Genomic DNA, 19,164 nt, shown 5'->3' with positions numbered 1-19,164 from the left:
GCCAGATCCATTGATCCATTGTGCTGGGCTGGGGAATCGAACCTGAATCCTGGCGCTGCAGAGACACTGCTGGTTCCATTGTGCCACAGTGGAAACTCCCTTTTTTCAATTTTCAACAGCAACACCTGTACTACTATTTGCTTAAAAGGAATGATTTAAATAAATCTGCCATCTGAAAGGTGACCTGTGCATTTTTGTCATCAATAGAAAACCAGTAACAAGAGCCACAAACAGTGACAAAATGAACCCAATGAAAATGTACATTCCATCTGGCAGCACACTTGCCTGCTCTATCTCAGAAGAGGGCAGGGTCCATGGGCACCTGCACACACTGGGGCATGACCACCTGATCTGGGCAGTGGCACCAAGAGATGGCAGGGAATGATGTGGACAGCCCCTGTGTGTGCCCCCAAAGTGCATCTGCACAGCCTGGAAGAAGCTGAGGGGTGGGAGGAGGCCCAGGCTGGATGGAAGCTGAGTCCCAGGGGCTGGCATTTCGTGTGATGAGCATAAATGACGTGTGGAAACACCTTCGACAACTACAGTGTTACGTGCAGCATCTGTGGGTTTCAGGGGTGGCATGACCTGGTGCTGCTGCTCCTATCCCATGTTTGTCACTGGAGGAAACAATACTCTGCAGTCTGAGATTAAGGAAAACAAAGATACAAGTTTCTTATCCCAGTGAATGGGGGCACCCTGAATTCTACCCTGGGCTCCAATGAGAGGCCCCACTCCCACTGGCCAGGCTGCAGCTTAACCTCCATATGTTATCCTGTGAGGCCACTAGCAGGTTTCCTCTGAACTTCGGATGCTCTACCGCATCTGCTACATCACACCAAAGGCCAGTGGGAACATCCTGCCGCCCACCGAGGCCAGGGGTCTCTGGCTGTCCCCTCCCAGGGGTGCACATGGATTCTAGAGGAAGGAACATTTCAGACCGCTGTGGATGCCTGTCCTGGGCTTGGGAGAAAGATGACAAGCCCTCAAGTGACATGGAGTAGGACAGCCTGCAGGTCAGTGAAATGAATGGAGCTGTGAGCATGAAGGCCTACATCCAGGAGGGCCACAGAGCCATCAGCAGAGAGGGGCACCAATGTCCAGCCCCCAAGGGTCTGATGCCTCCAGGGCTCTGCAAAGAAGGGAGCTGCCCTGGACGTGAATGGGGAGACAGCCTGAAAATGTGGCTCAGACCATCCAAGCTCCACAGCCTCAGCTGCCTCTCTGAAAGGTGGGACTTTTTTTTTTTTGGTCTTTTTTAGGGCCACACCCACAGCGTATAGAGGTTTCCAAGCTAGAGGTCAAATTGGAGCTGTAGCTGCAGGCCTACACCACAGCCACAGCAACACCAGATCCAAGACACATCTGCGACCTACACCACAGCTCATGGCAATGCAGGATCCTTAATCCATTAAGCAAGGCCGGTAATCGAAACTGTGTCCTCATGGATGCTAGTCAGGTTCATTTCTGCTGAGCCACGATGGGAACTCCAAGGTGGGATCTTTTTACACAAGATCCTTGGGCTAGCTGGTGTGTTATAGAGCACCATATAAAACTGCAAAGTGGGAGGTCCTGTTTTGGCTCAGCAGGTTAAGAACCCGACTAATATCCATGAAGATGTGGTAGGTTAAGGATCCAGCGTTGCCGTGAGCTGTGGTGCAGGTCACAGACGTAGCTCAGACCCTGTGTTGCTGTGAGCTGTGGTGTAGGTCGCAGATGCAGCTGGGATCTGGCATTGCTGTGGCTGTAGAGTAGGCTGGTAACTGTAGCTCCAATTAGACCCCTAGCCTGGGAAACTCCATATGCCGTGGGTGTGGCAAGCAAGCAAGTTAACAAACAAAACAACTGTAGAGCACCACATAAAGTATTCTTCACCCCTTAGCTAAGGGTCCCTACCCCCAGACCCGTCCAGCTGTGTGGTCCCAGGAGTTTCTCCAATACCTTCATTTGCTCACCACTGTCCCAGGTCACCTGCTTGTCTTGCTAGAAAGGAGAGTTTGAAAAACCAACGTCCTGTTTCCCCCAAAATATTTTTTATTCTTGCTTACATTTGTGTTTCCAATTGTGAATAAAAAATGCTTAGAAAGTGGTTACAAAACATGGTGAACTGGACACGAGGCGTGGGTTCGCCTTCTCTGCGTGAGATGACAGGAGGCCTGGCGTCTGGGTCTGGCAGCCTGCCTGGGCTCAGTCGGGCTTCTCACTTTCAGAATCTAGAAAACAAAACCGCCACAGCTCATTACAGGCCCAATGAGGTCACATGAGGCCCTGGAAGCTGGAATGACGACATCAGAGTGGTCACGCTCCTGGAAGAGCTGGGCCGCCTGACCATGACCCACGCGCTATGCAGGCAGACCCCTGGGGCTGCCTCTGCCATCGGACCACCTTCCACATCGAGGAACCATGCAAACCAGGTAGTGCCTCTCAGTGCCTGCATGCTCCCAGCTCTGGAGAGCGAGGTGCCTCTGGCTCCTTGGGCACAGCAGGAAGAGCATCTCCGAGATGCCCTGGCCTCTACTCAGAGCCAGTGCTGAGTCGATCACTGCAGGTAGCCAGGGGCACAAAGCCTGACTGCATCTCCATGGAGACAGGACGGAGGGACCAGGGCAGCCACCCCAGCTGGGTGGGGCAGGAGGCACCACGACCCCCCAGCTTGAGTGCGTGCAGAATGCACTCGGGGATGAACGCTGCTGGGCGTAAGGTCCATGAACCGGGAAAATGTGCTGAGCCCTGCGAGGAAGCTGTCCCCAAACCTGGCTTTCTGTGAAACAGCCAACAGGGACAGGGGTCAGAGACTCCTGGCCTCCACTGGGCAGAGCACACTGCACGTCTAAAAGCAGATCAAGTTCAGAGTTCAGACGCCAAGTGAACATGGGGGCCCTGCCCAAAGCCCCAGTCTCATCCTCTGAGCCCGGTTAGCTCAGTGTCAACCACACCTGGCTCTTGGTAGGAAGACAGAACCTGCCACTTAGCCCCAGGCCCTTCATGGCCACCATGACCCCCTAGACGAGGGGTTGATGGCAGGCGTGGAGCTGAAAGTGAAGCTGTGCCCAGGACAGGGCTGTGCTGCCTGCCAGGGCCATGCACCCCTGTCCTCCCTAAGAGGCTGGCTGGTGCATGTTTTACGTGGACAGAAGATAAGAAAAAGATGTTGTTCCACACTGTTTTCAAGCAAAAATGTTTATTTTTCTCCTTCATATATACAATCTCTTGGGGATTCTGTGCCACTGGGACCGTTCATGTCCAAGGCCAGGACTCCATGTCTGGTACAGCAGGGGGAGCAGGAAAGGGCAGCTTCTACCACCCTCAGGAACCAGGCGCATGTGATTCTCAACCCAAGGACTGAGGGGCACATTACAGAGAACAGAAATCTCTTACTATAGCATTGTTGCCCTGGCAGAAGATTGTGCACAATCATCTAGAAAATTCAATTCTAACTGAATTGATAGGATAATATATTTAAACTAAAATAAGTCAGCCAGTCCTAGTAAAGTCCTGAAGTACAGCAGAACTGTACAATTCATAGCTGAGCAGCCCAACCAGCTGCCTCCCAGTGGGAAAGGGGAACCATCTTGGCCAGTGAAGTGTGGGGCCTTCAGCTCCCGCCCTGGGCTGTGAGGTGCCTGTCTGAGACAAGTGCCACTGAAATCTCTGGAAGAGGAACATTCCACCCCCAGCAGGGCAGCCTCTGGGCCTGGAGAATAGCCTGAAGGCCAGGGATGAGTGGAACAGCCTGTGAGCACATGGCAAGGCTAAGCCAGGAGCCACAGGCCTCAGTGCAAATGACAGAAGAGGCAGGCAGGCAGGCGGCGGCGGGAGGGTTGGAGGGCCCTCTGGGCAGCAGGGGCCACGCTGTCTCTGCAGAGCCAGCAACCTGCCTGTGCTCCTGCACCGGACACACACCTTTAGTCCCTCTCGCCCCCTTCTCAGCAGCCCTGCAGGTTTTGGGTGATGAGGGCATGTCTGCTTAGCAAGCACTTTACAGCAGGTTCCACACAGCCAAACACAGATGCTGACCTTCCTCCCTAAGAGACCAGCTACCACTGGCAATGCACCGCTCCCAAACCATGTACCGCCAGGCAGCTTGCTGGCAGTGCCCACAGTGCTGAAGGTGAGGGAGCGTGTCCATCTGTTTGCTATCACTGACTGTGCAGCTAGAGAGACCTCGTTTTATAAGTACAAAGCAGAGCTCCTTGAGCATTGCAACTCTTCAGTATTCAAGGTCCACTAGTTCAATGTTTTAAAGGCATGTACACCAGAAAGGGAAAAATCAGACTTTAGCGTCAGATGTGTAAACCATTCTTATCTCTGTGACTTAAAATGGGCAAGCAAGAAATCAATGCACGACTTAACTGTAAATGATATATATACCTTTTCTGATACATAATTTTTTTTTTCTTTTTTGGCTGCCCCACAGCATATGGAGTTCCCTGGCCAGGGATCAGATCCGAGCCATAGTTGCAACCTAATCTGCAGCTGCGGCAACGCTGGCTCCTCAACCCACTGTGCCAGGCCGGGGATCAAACCTGCCTCCCAGCGCTCTCAAGATGTCACCGATCCCATTGTTCCACAGTGGGAACTCCTGATACTTAATTTTTAAAACATCTCTTTCTATCAGCGAATGGAAAAGCCAGAATTCAAGGCACTGTACTTCTGCAGGATGATTACAATGTTCTAACCATCAATTTAAATACAGGAGGTGAGTGCCGAGACAGCACACGGAAACCATGGCAACCTAAGAAGGAACAGGTCTGCAGCAAAAAAGGAAGTGAGGATTGTGGCCCAGGGGCCAGCCCCCCAGCTGGTCACCTGCGGGCAGGTGCAGCAGGACCCGGAGGCCAAACCACAACCCCACTTCTCTAGGCTGTTCAGTCCAGTGCGTTCCACCTGGCAAGTGGTGAGACAGAGAGCTATGTGATCCGCAGCCCGGGGCCGGACATGCTGACCACGGGCGGCTGCAGGAACATGGGGAGTGCTGGCGTGCCTGGGGAGCTCCGACTGCCAGCCTGGGCTGCCCAGGGCCCCCAGAACACTGGAGCTGGGAGCAGGTTTCCATACGGGCCTGAAGGCAGTGCATAGGGTGGGGCTGGGAGGCAGGAGAGGGGAGTACCTGGCATGGGCACAGGCAGGGCTGGGGCAGCTCCGGGAATGACCACGGTGGGTAGAGGGCTGAGTGCCGGGGCCAGACACGGCGTCCCCACTGCTGTTCGAGGCGTGTTCATCTATGAAACAAGAAGAGGAAGAGACATGTGGCTTCCGTCAGCTGGCCTCCCTCAGTGGCCCTGGGGGATCCTGCAGTTTTTCGATCCTCAGGAGAGAGTGGTTTCAGGACCAGCCATGGTGCATCTTTTTTTTTCACGTGTGTGTGTCTTTTTAGAGCCACACCTGCAGCCTATGCTACAGCTACAGCAATGTCAGATCCGAGCTGCATCTGCGACCTCCACCACAACTCATGGCAACACTGGATCCTTAACCCACTGAGAAAGGCCAGGGATCAAACCCGCATCCTCATGGATACTAGTCCATGGGTATCTTAACTGGGTTCTTAACCTGCTGAGCCACAAGAGGAATTCCATGGGGAACCTTTTAACTGCTGACACTACAGTGAAAGTGTGGGGCTGGGCGGCAGCTACTGTCCCTCCCTCACTCTGCAAAGCTGTAGCCTGGTCACCTCTAGGCCACATGCCCTGACTGTCTACAGGCCAGAGAGGGCCTCAAAGCAGACCCCATGGGACCTGAATCCTGAAGTTGTAGTAGGGGACTGCACAATCCAACCCAAAGGCTGCCTGCTTGACTGATCAGTGCCATTATGGGAGGACCAGGACAGCTGGGAACTGTGCTGCATATTGTGTGCCCAGAGATTAGGAGTCAGTGGCAGCACAGCCCCTCTGTTCTTTGCACCCCAAGTATAGCCCCAAAGGAGAAGCAGCACAAGGAGAGGAACTGAGCGCTGATGGTGGATGAGACTGGCATGGCAGTGATGCAGAAACCTGATGAGGTTACAGCAAGAAGAGAGATTATGGGCCAAAAGCCTTTAAAACACTCCAGACAAAACGTTGGCAGATCTAACCAAGCAACCATAAAAGAAACAAAACATTGGCGTTCCCGTTGTGGCTCAGTGGTTAGCGAATCCGACTAGGAACCATGAGGTTATGGGTTTGATCCTTGGCCTTGCTCAGTGGGTTAAGGATCTGGTGTTGCCGTGAGCTGTGGTGTAGGTTGCAGACGTGGCTCGAATCCCACGTTGCTGCAGCTCTGGAGTAGGCCAGCAGCTACAGCTCCGATTTGACCCCTAGCCTGGGAACCTCCATATGCCACAGGAGTGGCCCAAGAAATGGCAAAAAAGACAAAAAAAAAAAAAAAAAAAAAGAAAGAAACAAAACATCAAAGTCCAGTCAGGTTTGCCCAAAGAATGCAATGCTGCTGTCCCAGTAGAAATCACTGTGTCTTACCAGTTAACACCTCAAGGAAGAATTCCACGTGATGTCCCCCACAGATGCGGGGAGAGTGTCTGAGGAGTCCCATACTCCTTCAAGGAGAGCAGAGTAGCTGAAGCCAGAGGGTGCCTCCTCCATCTGGAAGGGCCCCTGCAGCACCCATGGCCAAACTTGGGCTGCTGGAGAAATGCTAAATGCACTTTCCCCAAGGTTCTCCTTGCCCCTACTCGACACTGTGGAAAATTCCAGCTAATACATGAAAAGGAATTAAATGCCATAGACTTGAAAAGAAAAAGAAAACCATCCTTATTTGCAGATCACAAGATCATGTATGGTGAAAAGCCAAAAGGGTAGACAAACCAATTTCTAGAACTATGAAGCAAATTGAGCAAGACTGCAGGATACAAGGTTCAGAAAACAACCATATTTCTATATACTAGAAATATATGACTATAAAATGAAATTTAAGAGCAATACAAGTTTCAACTACATTCTAAAACATCAACTATCTTGTGGTAAATTTACTTAAAGATGTGTAATACCTTTACACTGAAAATAGCAAAACTTTTCTGAGAAAAAATTTAAAAGACATAAAGAAATGCCATGTTTATAGGAAGACTCACTACTGTGAATGTGTTAAATCTTACCCAGTTGATCTACAGACTCAATACAATAGCAGTCAAAATCCCATAAGGCTCTTTTGTAGAAATATACAAGCTGCTTCTATAATGTACATGGAAATATTAAAATCTAAGAAAAATCAGAGTTCCCTCTGTGGTGCAATGGGATCAGCAGGCACCTTTGCAGTGCCAGGATGTAGATTCAATCCCCAACCCATCACAATGGGTTAAAAGATCCAGCGTTGCTGCAGCTATGGCAGGGTCACAACTGCAGCTAGATCTGGTCCCTGGCCCCTGAACTCCATATGCTGTGGAGTGGCCAACAAAGGAAAACAAAAAAACAAAAAACCTCCCAGCAAACATAAATTCAAGAATGAAATAGTTTCACAGAGAAATCCTACAAAATATATGAAGAACTAATATCTAGCTTCATTTTATTCCAATAAAATGAAGAGGGGGAATTTTTATTGTGGCTCAGCAGTAACAAACCTGACTAAGATCCATGAGGATGCAGGTTTGATCCTTGGCCTCAGTCAGTGGGTTAAGGACCCAGTGTTGCCATGAGCTGTGGTACAGGTTGCAGATGTGGCTAAGATCTTGCGTTGCTGTGGCTGTGGTGTAGGCCAGGAGCTACAGCTCAAATTAGACCCCTAGCCTGGGAATTTCCATGTACTGCACCTGCGGCCCTTAAAAAAAAAAAAAAAAAAAAAAAGAGTTCCCATCGTGGCAAAGTGGTTAACGAATCTGACTAGGAACCATGAGGTTGCGGGTTCGATCCCTGCCCTTGTTCAGTGGGTTAAGGATCTGGCGTTGCCGTGAGCTGTGGTGTAGGTCGCAGATGCAGCTCGGATCTTGCGTTGCTGTGGCTCTGGCATAGGCTGGCGGCCGCAGCTCTGACTGGACCCCTAGCCTGGGAACCTCCATATGCCATGGGAGCAGCCCAAGAAATGGCAAAAAGACAAAAAAAAAAAAAAAAAAAAAAAGAACAAGAGGGGACACTCCCAAATTCATTCTATGAGGCCATCATTACCCTGATACCAAATCCAGAAAAAGACATTCCAAAAAAGAAAAATTACTGGGCAACATCTCAGATGAATATAGATGCAAAAATCCTCAAAAAATATTACCAAAATTCAGGAGTTCCCGTCGTGGCGCAGTGGTTAACGAATCCGACTAGGAACCATGAGGTTGCGGGTTCGGTCCCTGCCCTTGCTCAGTGGGTTAAGGACCCGGCGTTGCCGTGAGCTGTGGTGTAGGTTGCAGACGCGGCTCGGATCCTGCGTTGCTGTGGCTCTGGCGTAGGCCGGTGGCTACAGCTCCGATTCGACCCCTAGCCTGGGAACCTCCATATGCCGGCGGGAGCGGCCCAAGAAATGGCAAATAGACAAAAAAAAAAAAAAAAAAAAAAAAAAAAATTACCAAAATTCAACAATGTATAAAAAGGATCATACACCATGATCACATGGGATTTATTCCAGGGATGCAAGGATAGTTCAATATCAATAAGTCACTCAGTTGATATACCACATTAGCAAAAAGAAGGCTAAAATTCACACGATCATTTCAACAGACACAGAAAAAGCATTTGGCAAAAAAATCAACATCCATTCATGATAAAAATTCTCATCAAAGTTGGCATAATAGGAACACATCTCAACATAATAAAGGACGTTTATGATAAACCCACAGCTAACATCATACTCAATGATGAAAAGCTGAAAACATTTCCCCTAAGACTAGGAACAAGACAAGGATGCCCACTCTTGCCAGTTCTATTCAGCATAGTATCAGAAGTCTTAGCTACAGCAATCACAAAAGAAAAAGACATAAAACACTCTAAGAACTAATAAATGAGTCCAGGAAAGCTATAGGATATAGGTTAATGTACAGAAATCTATTGCCTTTCCATACACTAATAATCAACTATCAGAAAGAGAAATCAAGAAAACAATCCCACTTAAAATTGCATCAAAAAGAATAAAATACCTAGGAATAAATTTAATCAAGGAGGTGAAAGATCTATAATCTGAAAACAATGAAACTCTGACGAAGGAATTCAAAAATGATACAAAGAAATGGAAAGATATCCTGTGTTGTTTGACAGGAAGAAATAATATTGTTAAAATGTCAACATTATCCCAAGGCAATCTACAGATTTTATTTAATTCAATACTTATTAAAACACTTATGACATTTTCCATAAAACTAGAACAAATAATCCTAAAATTTATATGGAACCACAAAGGTTCGCAATTGCCAAACCAACCTTGAGAAAGAAGAACAAAGCTGGAGGTGTAGGAGTTCCTGCAATGGTTCAGTGGAAACAAATCTGACTAGCATCCATGAGGACGCAGGTTTGATCCCTGGCCTCGCTCAGTGGGTTAAGGATCTGGCGTTGTCATGAGCTGTGGTGTAGGTCACAGTCGTGGCTTGGATTTGGCATGGCTGTGGCCAGTGGCTACAGCTCCAATTCAACCCCTAGCCTGGGAACCTCCATATGCCATGGTGTGGCCCTAAAACAAAAACAAATACAAAAAGCTGGAGGTATCACACTCTCTATCTTCACAGAGTATTATAAAGCTACAGTAGTCAAAACAAGATGGTACTGGCACTAAAAAAGACATATAGATCAGTGAAAAACAATAGAGGGCCCAGAAATAAACCCACACACATATGGTCAATTAATCTATGACAAAGGAGGCAAGAATATATAAAGGGCTAAAGGTAGTCTCTTTGATAAGTGGTGCTGAGAAAACTGCACAGCTACATGTGAAAGAATGAAATTAGAAATTCTCTAACACCATATACAAAAATAAGCTCAAATGAATTAAAGACCTAAGTAAGACTAAAAGTCATAAAACTCTTAGAGGAAAACATAGGTAGAACACTCTTTGACATAAATCATGGCAATATGTATTTTTTTATCTGTTCCCTAAGGTAAAGGGACCACAACCAAAAATAAACAAATCAGACCTAATTAAACTTAAAAACTGTGTGCAGCTATGGAAACCTTTGACAAAAATAAAGACAAACAACTGAAAGGGAGAAAACATTTGCAAATGATATTGCCGATAAGGGGTTAATACCCCAAATACACCAATAGCTTATACAACTTAGTATCAAAAAACATAAACATCCCAATTACCTAATGGCAGAAGACTTGAATAGGTACTCTTCCAAAGAAGACATACAGATGGCCAACAAGCACATGAAAAATTCTGGCAAGGATGTGGACAAAAGGGAACCCCAGTACACTGTTGAAGGGAATGTAAACTGGTGCAGACACTATGGAAAACAAAAATAGAACTAAAAATAGAATTACCATATGATTCAGCAGTTACAATCCTGGGTATATATCCATAGAAAATGAAAACACTAATTTGAAAAGATACATGCACTTCAATGTTCACAGCAGTATTATTTACAATAGCCAAGACAGGGATACAACCTAAGCAACAGATGAATGGATAAAGAAAATGTGGTTTATATATACAATGGGATATTACTCAGCTATTAGAAAAGAATAAATTTTGCCATCTGCATCAACATGGATGGACCTGGAGGGTATTATACTTAGTGAAATAAGTAAAACAGGAATTCCTATCGTGGCTCAGCAGAAACACAATCTGACTAGCATCCATGAGGATGCAGGTTCGATCCCTGTCCTCGCTCAGTGGGTTAAAGGATCCAGCATTGCCATGATCTGTGGTGTAGGTCGCAGACACAGCTTGTATCCTGAGTTGCTGTGGCTGTGGCATAGGCTGGCAGCTACGGCTCCGATTCAACCCCTAGCCTTGGAACCTCCATATCCCTAAAAAGACAAAAAAAAAAAAAAGAAAAAAAAAAAAGAAAGAAAGTCAAACAGAGAAAGATGAATATGTATACTATCAGTTATTTGTGGAATCTAAAAAATAAAATAAATGAATATAACAAAACAAATAGACTCGTTACCAATGGGGAGCAGGGGCAGGATGGGGCTGGAGATTAAGAAGTACAAATATGTATAAAATAAATAAGCCACAAGGATATAGTGTACAGCATAGGGAATACAGCCACCATTTTATAACTTTAATGATGTACAATCTATAAAAATATCAAAGTATTATGTTCTACATTGGAAACTAATAAAATACTTTAAATCAACTGTACTTCAATTAAAAAAATTTGTTTCAAAAGAAAAAGAAAGGAAAATGATGGGGAAAGCTTTCTCATACAAAGACCAACCAAAAGTGAGCTGCAATGAGTCTATGTTGTCATCAGACAAAATAGATTTTATACTAAAAAAAATTATAAGAAGGAGCTCCTGCTGTGGTGCAATGGGACTGGTGGCATCTCTAGAGCACTGGGTCGCAGGTTCCATCCCTAGCCTGACACAATGGGTTAAGGATCCAGTGTTGCTGTAGCTGTGGCATGGGTTGTAACTGTGACTCAGATCTGATCCCTGGCCTGGGAACTCCATTATGCCATGGGGCAGCCAAAAAAAAAAAAAAAAAAAAAAGAATTACAAGAGACAAAGAAGGACACTATATATTAATACAATATTTGATCCATCAATAGAGTATAACAATTATAAATATATAAGCACCTAACCACAAAACTTAAAATTACTTGATACTAACATAGATATACCTAAAGGGAGAAATTCTACATGAATAGTTGTAGACTTTAGTACTTCACTTTCAATAAAGAAAAACCAGATAGAAGATTCATAAGGAAAGGACCACCATAGCTAATTAGGCCCAACAAACAAACATTTATAAATACTCCACACAGTAAGAACAGACTATTATTGGGTAAGCACTGACAAGTGGCTTTACTTTTCCTTTTTTCTTTTGTAATGCAAGTGCCTGACTTAAGCAGTGATTGCCTGAGGCAACTTAAGCTTTGATATCCTGAGGCATTCACTTCAAAGAAGCCACCTCAAATAAATACACTGCCTGCCACACTAGGTAAAGACCCAGTATTCTGGGAGTTCCTGTCGTGGCGCAGTGGTTAACGAATCCGACTAGGAACCATGAGGTTGTGAGTTCGGTCCCTGCCCTTGCTCAGTGGGTTAAGGTGGTGTAGGTTGCAGACGTGTCTCGGATCCCGCGTTGCTGTGGCTCTGGCGTAGGCTGGCGGCTACAGCTCCTATTGGACCCCTAGCCTGGGAACCTCCATATGCCTCGGGAGTGGCCCAAAGAAATAGCAAAAAGACAAAAAAAAAAAAAAATCCCAAACTCCCAGCGCATCCCCCAACTCCCCAACCTGTCTCCTTTGGAAACTGTAAGTTTTGCATGTCTGTGAGTCAGCGTCTGTTCTGCAAAGAAGTTCACTGTATACTTTTTTCAGATTCCACATGTAAGTGATAGCATTTGATGTTGGTAAGCCCCTGTATTTTAGAGATCTCTGGTTGATTTTAGATAACGGATCATTTGGCTATTGATTTATTTTTTTCTTTTCTTTTCTTCCTGCATTTTCATTCCCTCTCTCATGTTTCAGGTTCACCGAGAAAGAGTGAGCTGGTAGAATCCCAACAACAGCAGAATCCCAGGTCTGCCTGTTTGTCCGTCTGAGTGACTCTCTCTCCTTGCCTCTCTCCCCCTCTCTCCTTGCAGCCTGTCATACATCCTCCTCAGGACTTGTAAGTCATAAGCCTTGTCCTTTTCAAAGTTTTCTGCTGGCTATTGCTAACTCTCACAATGATAGTAGGAGCCACAAGGTTGGTCCAGCTCCATCACTGGTTCTGAAAGGGGAACCCAGGCCCAGGGGAGTGCTCCGTAGTATTTCTACCTGGTGGCACCACTACCGATAGGCTGAAAGCAGTACAAAACAAATACATTCTCTTTTTAAGTGCACAGGGAACATTCTCCAGAATAGGGCATATGTTAGGCCTCTAAACAAGTCTCAGTATATTTTATTTTATTTATTTATTTATTTCAGGGCCACACCTGCAGCATATACATTGGAGCTGTAGTCACCGGCTTATAGCACAGCTCGCAGCAACGCAGGATCTGAGCCACATCTGCCACCTACACCACTGCTCATAGCAACGCCAGATCCTTAACCCACTGAGTGAGGCCAGGGATCGAACCTGAGTCCTCATGAATGCTAGTCAGATTCGTTTCCACTGAGCCACGACGGGAACTCCTCAAAATATTTTAAAAGACTGAAATAATACTAAGTATCTTTTCTAACACCATGAATGAAACTAGACATTTTAAAAAAACTAGAAAACTGGCATATACATGTAGTAATTAAACAACGCATTAAAAAAAATCAAAGATGTAATCACAAGGGAAATCAGAAAACACCTTAAACAAATCAAAAGAAAATACAATATATCAAAATTTATTAGATACAGCAAAAGAAGTGTCCAGAGGGTAATTTATAACTGCAAATGCCTACACTAAAAAAGAAGAAAGAGGAGTTCCCATTTGATCCCTGGCCTTGCTCAGTGGGTTAAGGATCTGGCATTGCCCTAAGCTGGGGGTCAGTTGCAGATGTGGCTCAGATCCTGCATTGATGTGGCTGTGTCTGTGGTGTAGGCTGGCAGCTACAGCTCCGATTAGACCCCTAGCCTGGGAACCCCCATATGCCTCTGGTGCGGCCCCCAAAAAAAGAGAGAAGAAGAAGAAGAAAGATCTAGGAAAGATCTAGGAGTTCCCAATGTGGCTCAGTGGTAATAAGCCCAACTAGTATTCATGAGGACATGGGTTTGATCAAAATTTAAGGTCCCAATAAATTTTATTTTATTTTATTTTTTTGTCTTTTTGCTATTTCTTGGGCCCCTTCCACGGCATATGGAGGTTCCCAGGCTAGGGGTCGAATCAGAGCCGTAGCCACTGGCCTACGCCAGAGCCACAGCAACGCAGGATCCGAGACGCGTCTGCAGCCTACACAACAGCTCATGGCAACGCCGGATCGTTAACCCACTGAGCCAGGCCAGGGACCAAACCTGCAACCTCATGGTTCCTAGTCGGATTCGTTAACCACTGCGCCATGACGGGAACTCCCCAACAAATTTTAAAGAGCTAAAAACATACAAAGTTTGTTCTTTTATCATAGTGTGATTAGATTTTAAAAATACTAATAAAAATACTAATAAAAAATACTAATAATTTCATGAGGAAATTAGTAACTATACTTTCTCAAACCACCATGGAAATTACAAAATACTTTGAAAAGAAGATTAAAGAAAATGATACATATCAAAACTTTTGTGATGCAGCTAATACATTAGAGGGAATTTTATAGACTGAATACCTATATTACAAAACAAAGCTTCAGAATCAAGACACTACCTATCTCAAGAAGCTTTCTGTAACAGCAAAAAGTCACTCAAAAGACAGAAGGAAAGATGGAATACAAAAAAGAAACTAATGAAATATACAATAAAAAATTAATATCAAAGACAAAATGATGAATTCTTTGAAAATAAAATTTATAAACTAAGTAAAGTGCACAAGGAGAGAAAGACAGAGAGCGGATGAAAACCCAGAGAAATCACCAAAACTGGGAAAAACAAGACACCACTGTAAGTTCTGAAAAGTATAAGAAGTTATTTTGAACAACTTTATTGCCAATTAATTAAAAAACTTAAATTTAGAGATGTACCGAAAGACACTGAAACCATGATAAAAACCTTACCCTCAAGGGATGGAAAGATGTGTGACAAGGAGAGCAAAATGTCAATCAGAGTGCACAGGCAGTGGGTACCTAAGAGCTCACTGCAGAGTTTTCAATGCTCTGTATGTTTGAAATTTTTTGAAATAAAAGGTCATAGGAGAACCTTCCCACACTCAAAACTAACAAAACAAAACGACAACCAAAAAACCCTCCTGGCCCCGATGGCTTCACCAGTGAAATTTGTTAAACATTTTAGGAAGAAATAACACAGTCTTGCACAAACTCTTCCGGGAGATTGAAAAAGAGGGAATATTCTTCTAAGCAGGTTTTTAAGTCGGCAGGTCCTGATACAGGAATGCATCATACGACAAAACCTAAGACAGCTACTTCTCACTTCTGTCCCACATGGTCTGGGGTCGCCCAAAAGGAGTGTCCCCTGGGCGTGGCACGCAGACCTGCCCACATTGCCAGCCTGGACTTTGACAGGAGACAGGGGAAGGTGGGCCCACTAGGACGAGGCACACCTACAAGCTGCTGCCCCATGTGGATACTGCCCAACTCCACATTGCTCTGCTGCTCTGCTGAGATGTGGAGTTGCAGCCTCACTCCCATCCTGGCCCTGCGGCCCTGGGCAGGCCCACACCCCACCATGCCCCACTTACAGCCCGTGCCTCGCCAGGAGCTGGGGGCCGGCCTGCCATGGCCTCCATATCCTGCAGCTTCTGCGTCTGCTTCAGCTGGTTGAGTGACGGCTTCAGCTGAGTGGGTCCCACCGTCTTGCTTGTCCACTCGTCCACCAGCTTGTGCAGGTCGTCTGTGAAGGTGCCCTTCTTGTTGTTACTGTTGTTCACCTGTGCCTGGATGTGCAGGGCAGGCTGGGGGCCCGGCTCAGGGCCTGGGACCAGGCTGCTGGTGGAGGACCCTGGGGAGCACACACAGGCCAGGGTTGGTGACACCACACACCAGCACCACTGACCGGCTGCGGTCATTCATACAATGGTCTCACTTAGGCCAGACAACACCTTGCTTCAGGAGATGGTCTGCATTTGGGGGGTCCATTTACCAGTTTTAGACACAATGGAGCATTTCCATGGACCTCAGGGGACTGGGTCGTGCCAGGCAGCCATCACGCCATCTCATCAGCCAGGCCGGGAGACAGGACCCCAGCTGCCGAGAGCCTTTCTCAGCATCCACTCTGTGCCCACACTGCCCAGGACCACCAGACTGCCACGTGACAGAGCTCAGAAAACTCCTGGTGCATGGACACAGATTGGGGGGGCAAATTCCTCAGGCTTCTAACAGGAGGATTCAGAGGAGATTCAGCCACACTTTGGGCAGAGTGCTTAGCAGCTGCTGCTATCCTTCCAGCAAAGGCAAATGTTTGCCATCGGCTGGACTGCTGCCCTTCTATGAGTGATGATAGCTTGGTGATGTGGAATCTAAGATACAGAAATTGCACCTTTCTTCAGCAGCACATGTGATAAAAATGAGAGGTACAAACACCCAGAGCCTTCTGATGTGAGCCCACAGGCTTGGTGCCATCCATGGGCTGAGGTCAGTAGGAGGAGGAACTGGGATGTCAGCTGCCTGGTAAGGTCTGGGGCTGCAGCTTAGCTGGAACTGGACAAAGATAAGTGCATGCGGCCACTTGACCGAGAGATCTTTTTTAATGACCAAAAATGGACTTAAATTTTTTTTTTTTTATCATATCCCTTTCTTCCCCGCAACACATAATTTCTGGTTGGCAATTTTGGAAGAGCCAATTAAAAAATTTCCTGGATGAAATAAGGAACCTAACGACCATCTCTTCAAACAAGCCATTGCAAAATGTAGTTTACTTTAGAGGCTAGCAATGAAAAAGCACAGACACAACAGTTAAACATTAGTGATGAGATTTTATACACGTTGCTATCTCTACATGAACATCTCAGCCAGAAAAGAAAAACAGAAAAATTAAGGAAAAAAAAAAAAGAAAAAAGAAAAGAAAAAAAAAGAGGCACAAGATGAGAGCAGTGGGTGGCCCCAGTAAACTGATACCCATTTTGTCCCGGCATCTCTCCTCTGTTGGGGGCACTCATCTTTAGCACTTCAGGGAAATACTCATTCCTACGGTTTTGGAAAAGGAGCCAATTAATGATTGGTAATGTATGGACGTTCCAGAGAAGGAAAGCCTGTGAGATGTGAACTGGCGAGAAGGCACAAACTCAAGGAGCCATGGAGACTCAGAAGGGCGCCCCAAGGGCGGCTATCTTGCCAGGTGGAGGCTAAGCAGCACCCATGGAGGGTTGTCGCAGAGCAGGCCCATACCCGCCCACCCGCCGGGCCCTTGGCTCCTGGTCCAGCCACGGACACCCTGATGCGCATCTAGCCACAAGAAAGCCCATGCGATGGAAGCGGACAAGGGGTAAAAAACCCGATAATTACGACTGCTGTGCTCTTTGCCTAGACAGAGACGCTTCAAGGCAGACCCTGCAAGGGAAGAAGAAATGACACAAGACCACAGGGTTAGGCAAGACGGCACACATGGGGGACAAGCCACCACACTCTAAGCAAAAGTCATCAGTGTGCGAGAAGGAGTGAAGGCCAGCAGTTCAGAGAGAAGGGGACCAGCCTCCTGGGCTAACTGGGCAGCCCCCAAGTCAGTGTGGAGGTTCACACGAGCTTCGCCGAGGGGCGGAGGTGCAGGGCCAAGCCCCAAGCTTCAGGTAGAAGTGTGTAGAAGTATGTGTGTCTCTAGAAGCATATTCCAAAAAAAAAAAAAAAAAAAAGAAAAAAGAAAAAAGAAAAATAAAGAAAGGAAAAAAAGAAAAAGGAAAAGGAAAAAAAAGCAAAGCACACTGCTTGGCTTTCAAATGTAAGGTTTTTAGGAGCTGCACTGGTTGAGGCAGGAAATCCACTAAAAGTCAGCCAGGAGCACTCTCAACAGGCTTGAGGCCCTTGGGTGGTTTTCCAAGTGCAAAAAGATACATTGTTTTGCAGGTTTTGTTTTTTGGGGTTGTTTTTTTGTCTTTTGAGGGCTGTACCCTTGGCATATGGAGGTTCCCAGCCTAGGGGTCTAATTGGAGCTATAGCTGTCGGCCTACACCAGAGCTACAGCAACACCAGATCCGAGCCACGTCCGCGACCTACACCACAGCTCACGGCAACACTGGATCCTTAACCCACTGAGCGAGGCCAGGGATTAGACCTGCAACCTCACAGTTCCTAGTTGGATACATTTCCATTGTGCCATGACGGGAACTCCTTTTTTTTGCAGGTTTGAGGCCAGCCCTGGATCCTGGGCAGCTGCCTTGAACAGGCCAGTGGTGAGTGTGGAAGGGGAAATATGAGGGGTCCTATCTAGAGAGGTGGGGGAGGACTCATCCTGGTGGTAACGCGGCCGCCTCATCTGGTCCTCCACATCCACCAGGGACAAGGCGAGGCCTCCTCACTGCACCACCACTAAGAGCTACTGACCCTGTGCTCACTGGAGGCTGTCTGTGCTGCGACAGATCAGCAGTGACTTTAGTGTCTGGCCTGATGATCAGTGCCCAAATGGAGGGTGGTGAACTGGCCTGGAGGGGCTTCTACACCTGGCTTACTCGGTGACATGCCAGGAAGACAAAGGTGGAATGGGCAAGGATGGCTCAGGTGTCCCCAAGGTCACTCAGCAAGGCCACACTAGCATGGAGGGTTGCCTGTGCTGCTGCCCCTCGTCTGGAGCACAGTCCCTGGCACAGCCCACGCTCCCTACAGGGTACCTGCCACAGCACCATTCACAGCACTCTCACTATGGAGGGCGAGACGTGGCCTCCTGGGTTTGAGGACAGGGGCAGACTCCTTGCGGAAGAGCTGTGTGCATTGGCCTTAGAAACCTAGCTCGGACTGAGTTGTACTTAATTTCTTTTTCTTTTTATGGCCACATGTACGGCATACGAAAGTTCCTAGGCTAGAGGTCAAATTAGATCTACAGCGGCCGGCCTACACCACAGGCACAGTAACACAGGATCCAAGCTGTGTCTGTGACCTACACCACAGCTCATGGAGACACCAGATCCTTAACCCACTGAGCAAAGCCAGGGATTGAACACGCATCCTCATGGATCCCAGTTGGGTTCATTGCCACTGAGCCACGACGGAAATTTCCTCAAGAGGAACTCTGAATTGTACTTATTTTAGTTCATCCTGCTGTGTTCTCTGAGGCTGACTTGGTAAAAAAGGGATGTGATTTTCTGTTGGGGTCTCTAATGTGGGAATAAAACCAAAATGGCCAGGCAGAAGTGGCCCAGACTATTGGACTTTTTGAAGTGGGACCTTCAAAAGGTCTTTGCTGGTCTATGTCCTGAGATGGACGCCCAACTGGGAGCACAAGCTCTGGGGACTCCAAGGCACCAAGGGAGGAGGGTCCTGGGCTCTGTGACCATACAGGACACCAGATTTCCCAGTCAGGCTCCTGTGCTTACAGCGTCCTCTGGATCATAGCCGTCTGCTACAGACAACCTCTGGGATGTGGCACAAATCGC

At 46.9% G+C, this 19,164-nt stretch overlaps 1 protein-coding gene across 31 annotated transcripts in view; it reads right to left on the bottom strand.

Moving 5' to 3' along the window:
- The window catches only part of WNK2 (WNK lysine deficient protein kinase 2), a 126,263-nt gene continuing 109,109 nt past the window's right edge, over positions 2,011-19,164 (bottom strand). For 13 of the 31 annotated variants that reach the window (XR_002342933.1, XM_021088146.1, XM_021088150.1 and 10 more), the window contains 3 exons: positions 17,087-17,131; positions 15,325-15,584; positions 3,162-5,219 (listed from right to left, as the gene is read on the bottom strand). Coding sequence is in view for 28 of the 31 variants with exons in the window: in XM_021088146.1 (XP_020943805.1) it covers positions 4,908-5,219; positions 15,325-15,584; positions 17,087-17,131 (617 nt within the window). In the remaining 3 variants the exon portion in view is untranslated. Of the gene's footprint in view, positions 2,211-3,159; positions 5,220-15,324; positions 15,585-16,699; positions 17,132-19,164 lie in introns of those variants that run through there. The other 18 variants (XM_021088153.1, XM_021088156.1, XM_021088166.1 and 15 more) reach the window with 8 other exon arrangements.

Source organism: Sus scrofa, chromosome 3 (assembly GCF_000003025.6).
Source record: "Sus scrofa isolate TJ Tabasco breed Duroc chromosome 3, Sscrofa11.1, whole genome shotgun sequence".
NCBI classification, from domain to species: domain Eukaryota; kingdom Metazoa; phylum Chordata; class Mammalia; order Artiodactyla; family Suidae; genus Sus; species Sus scrofa.
This window is presented reverse-complemented; position numbering and strand designations above follow the sequence as displayed.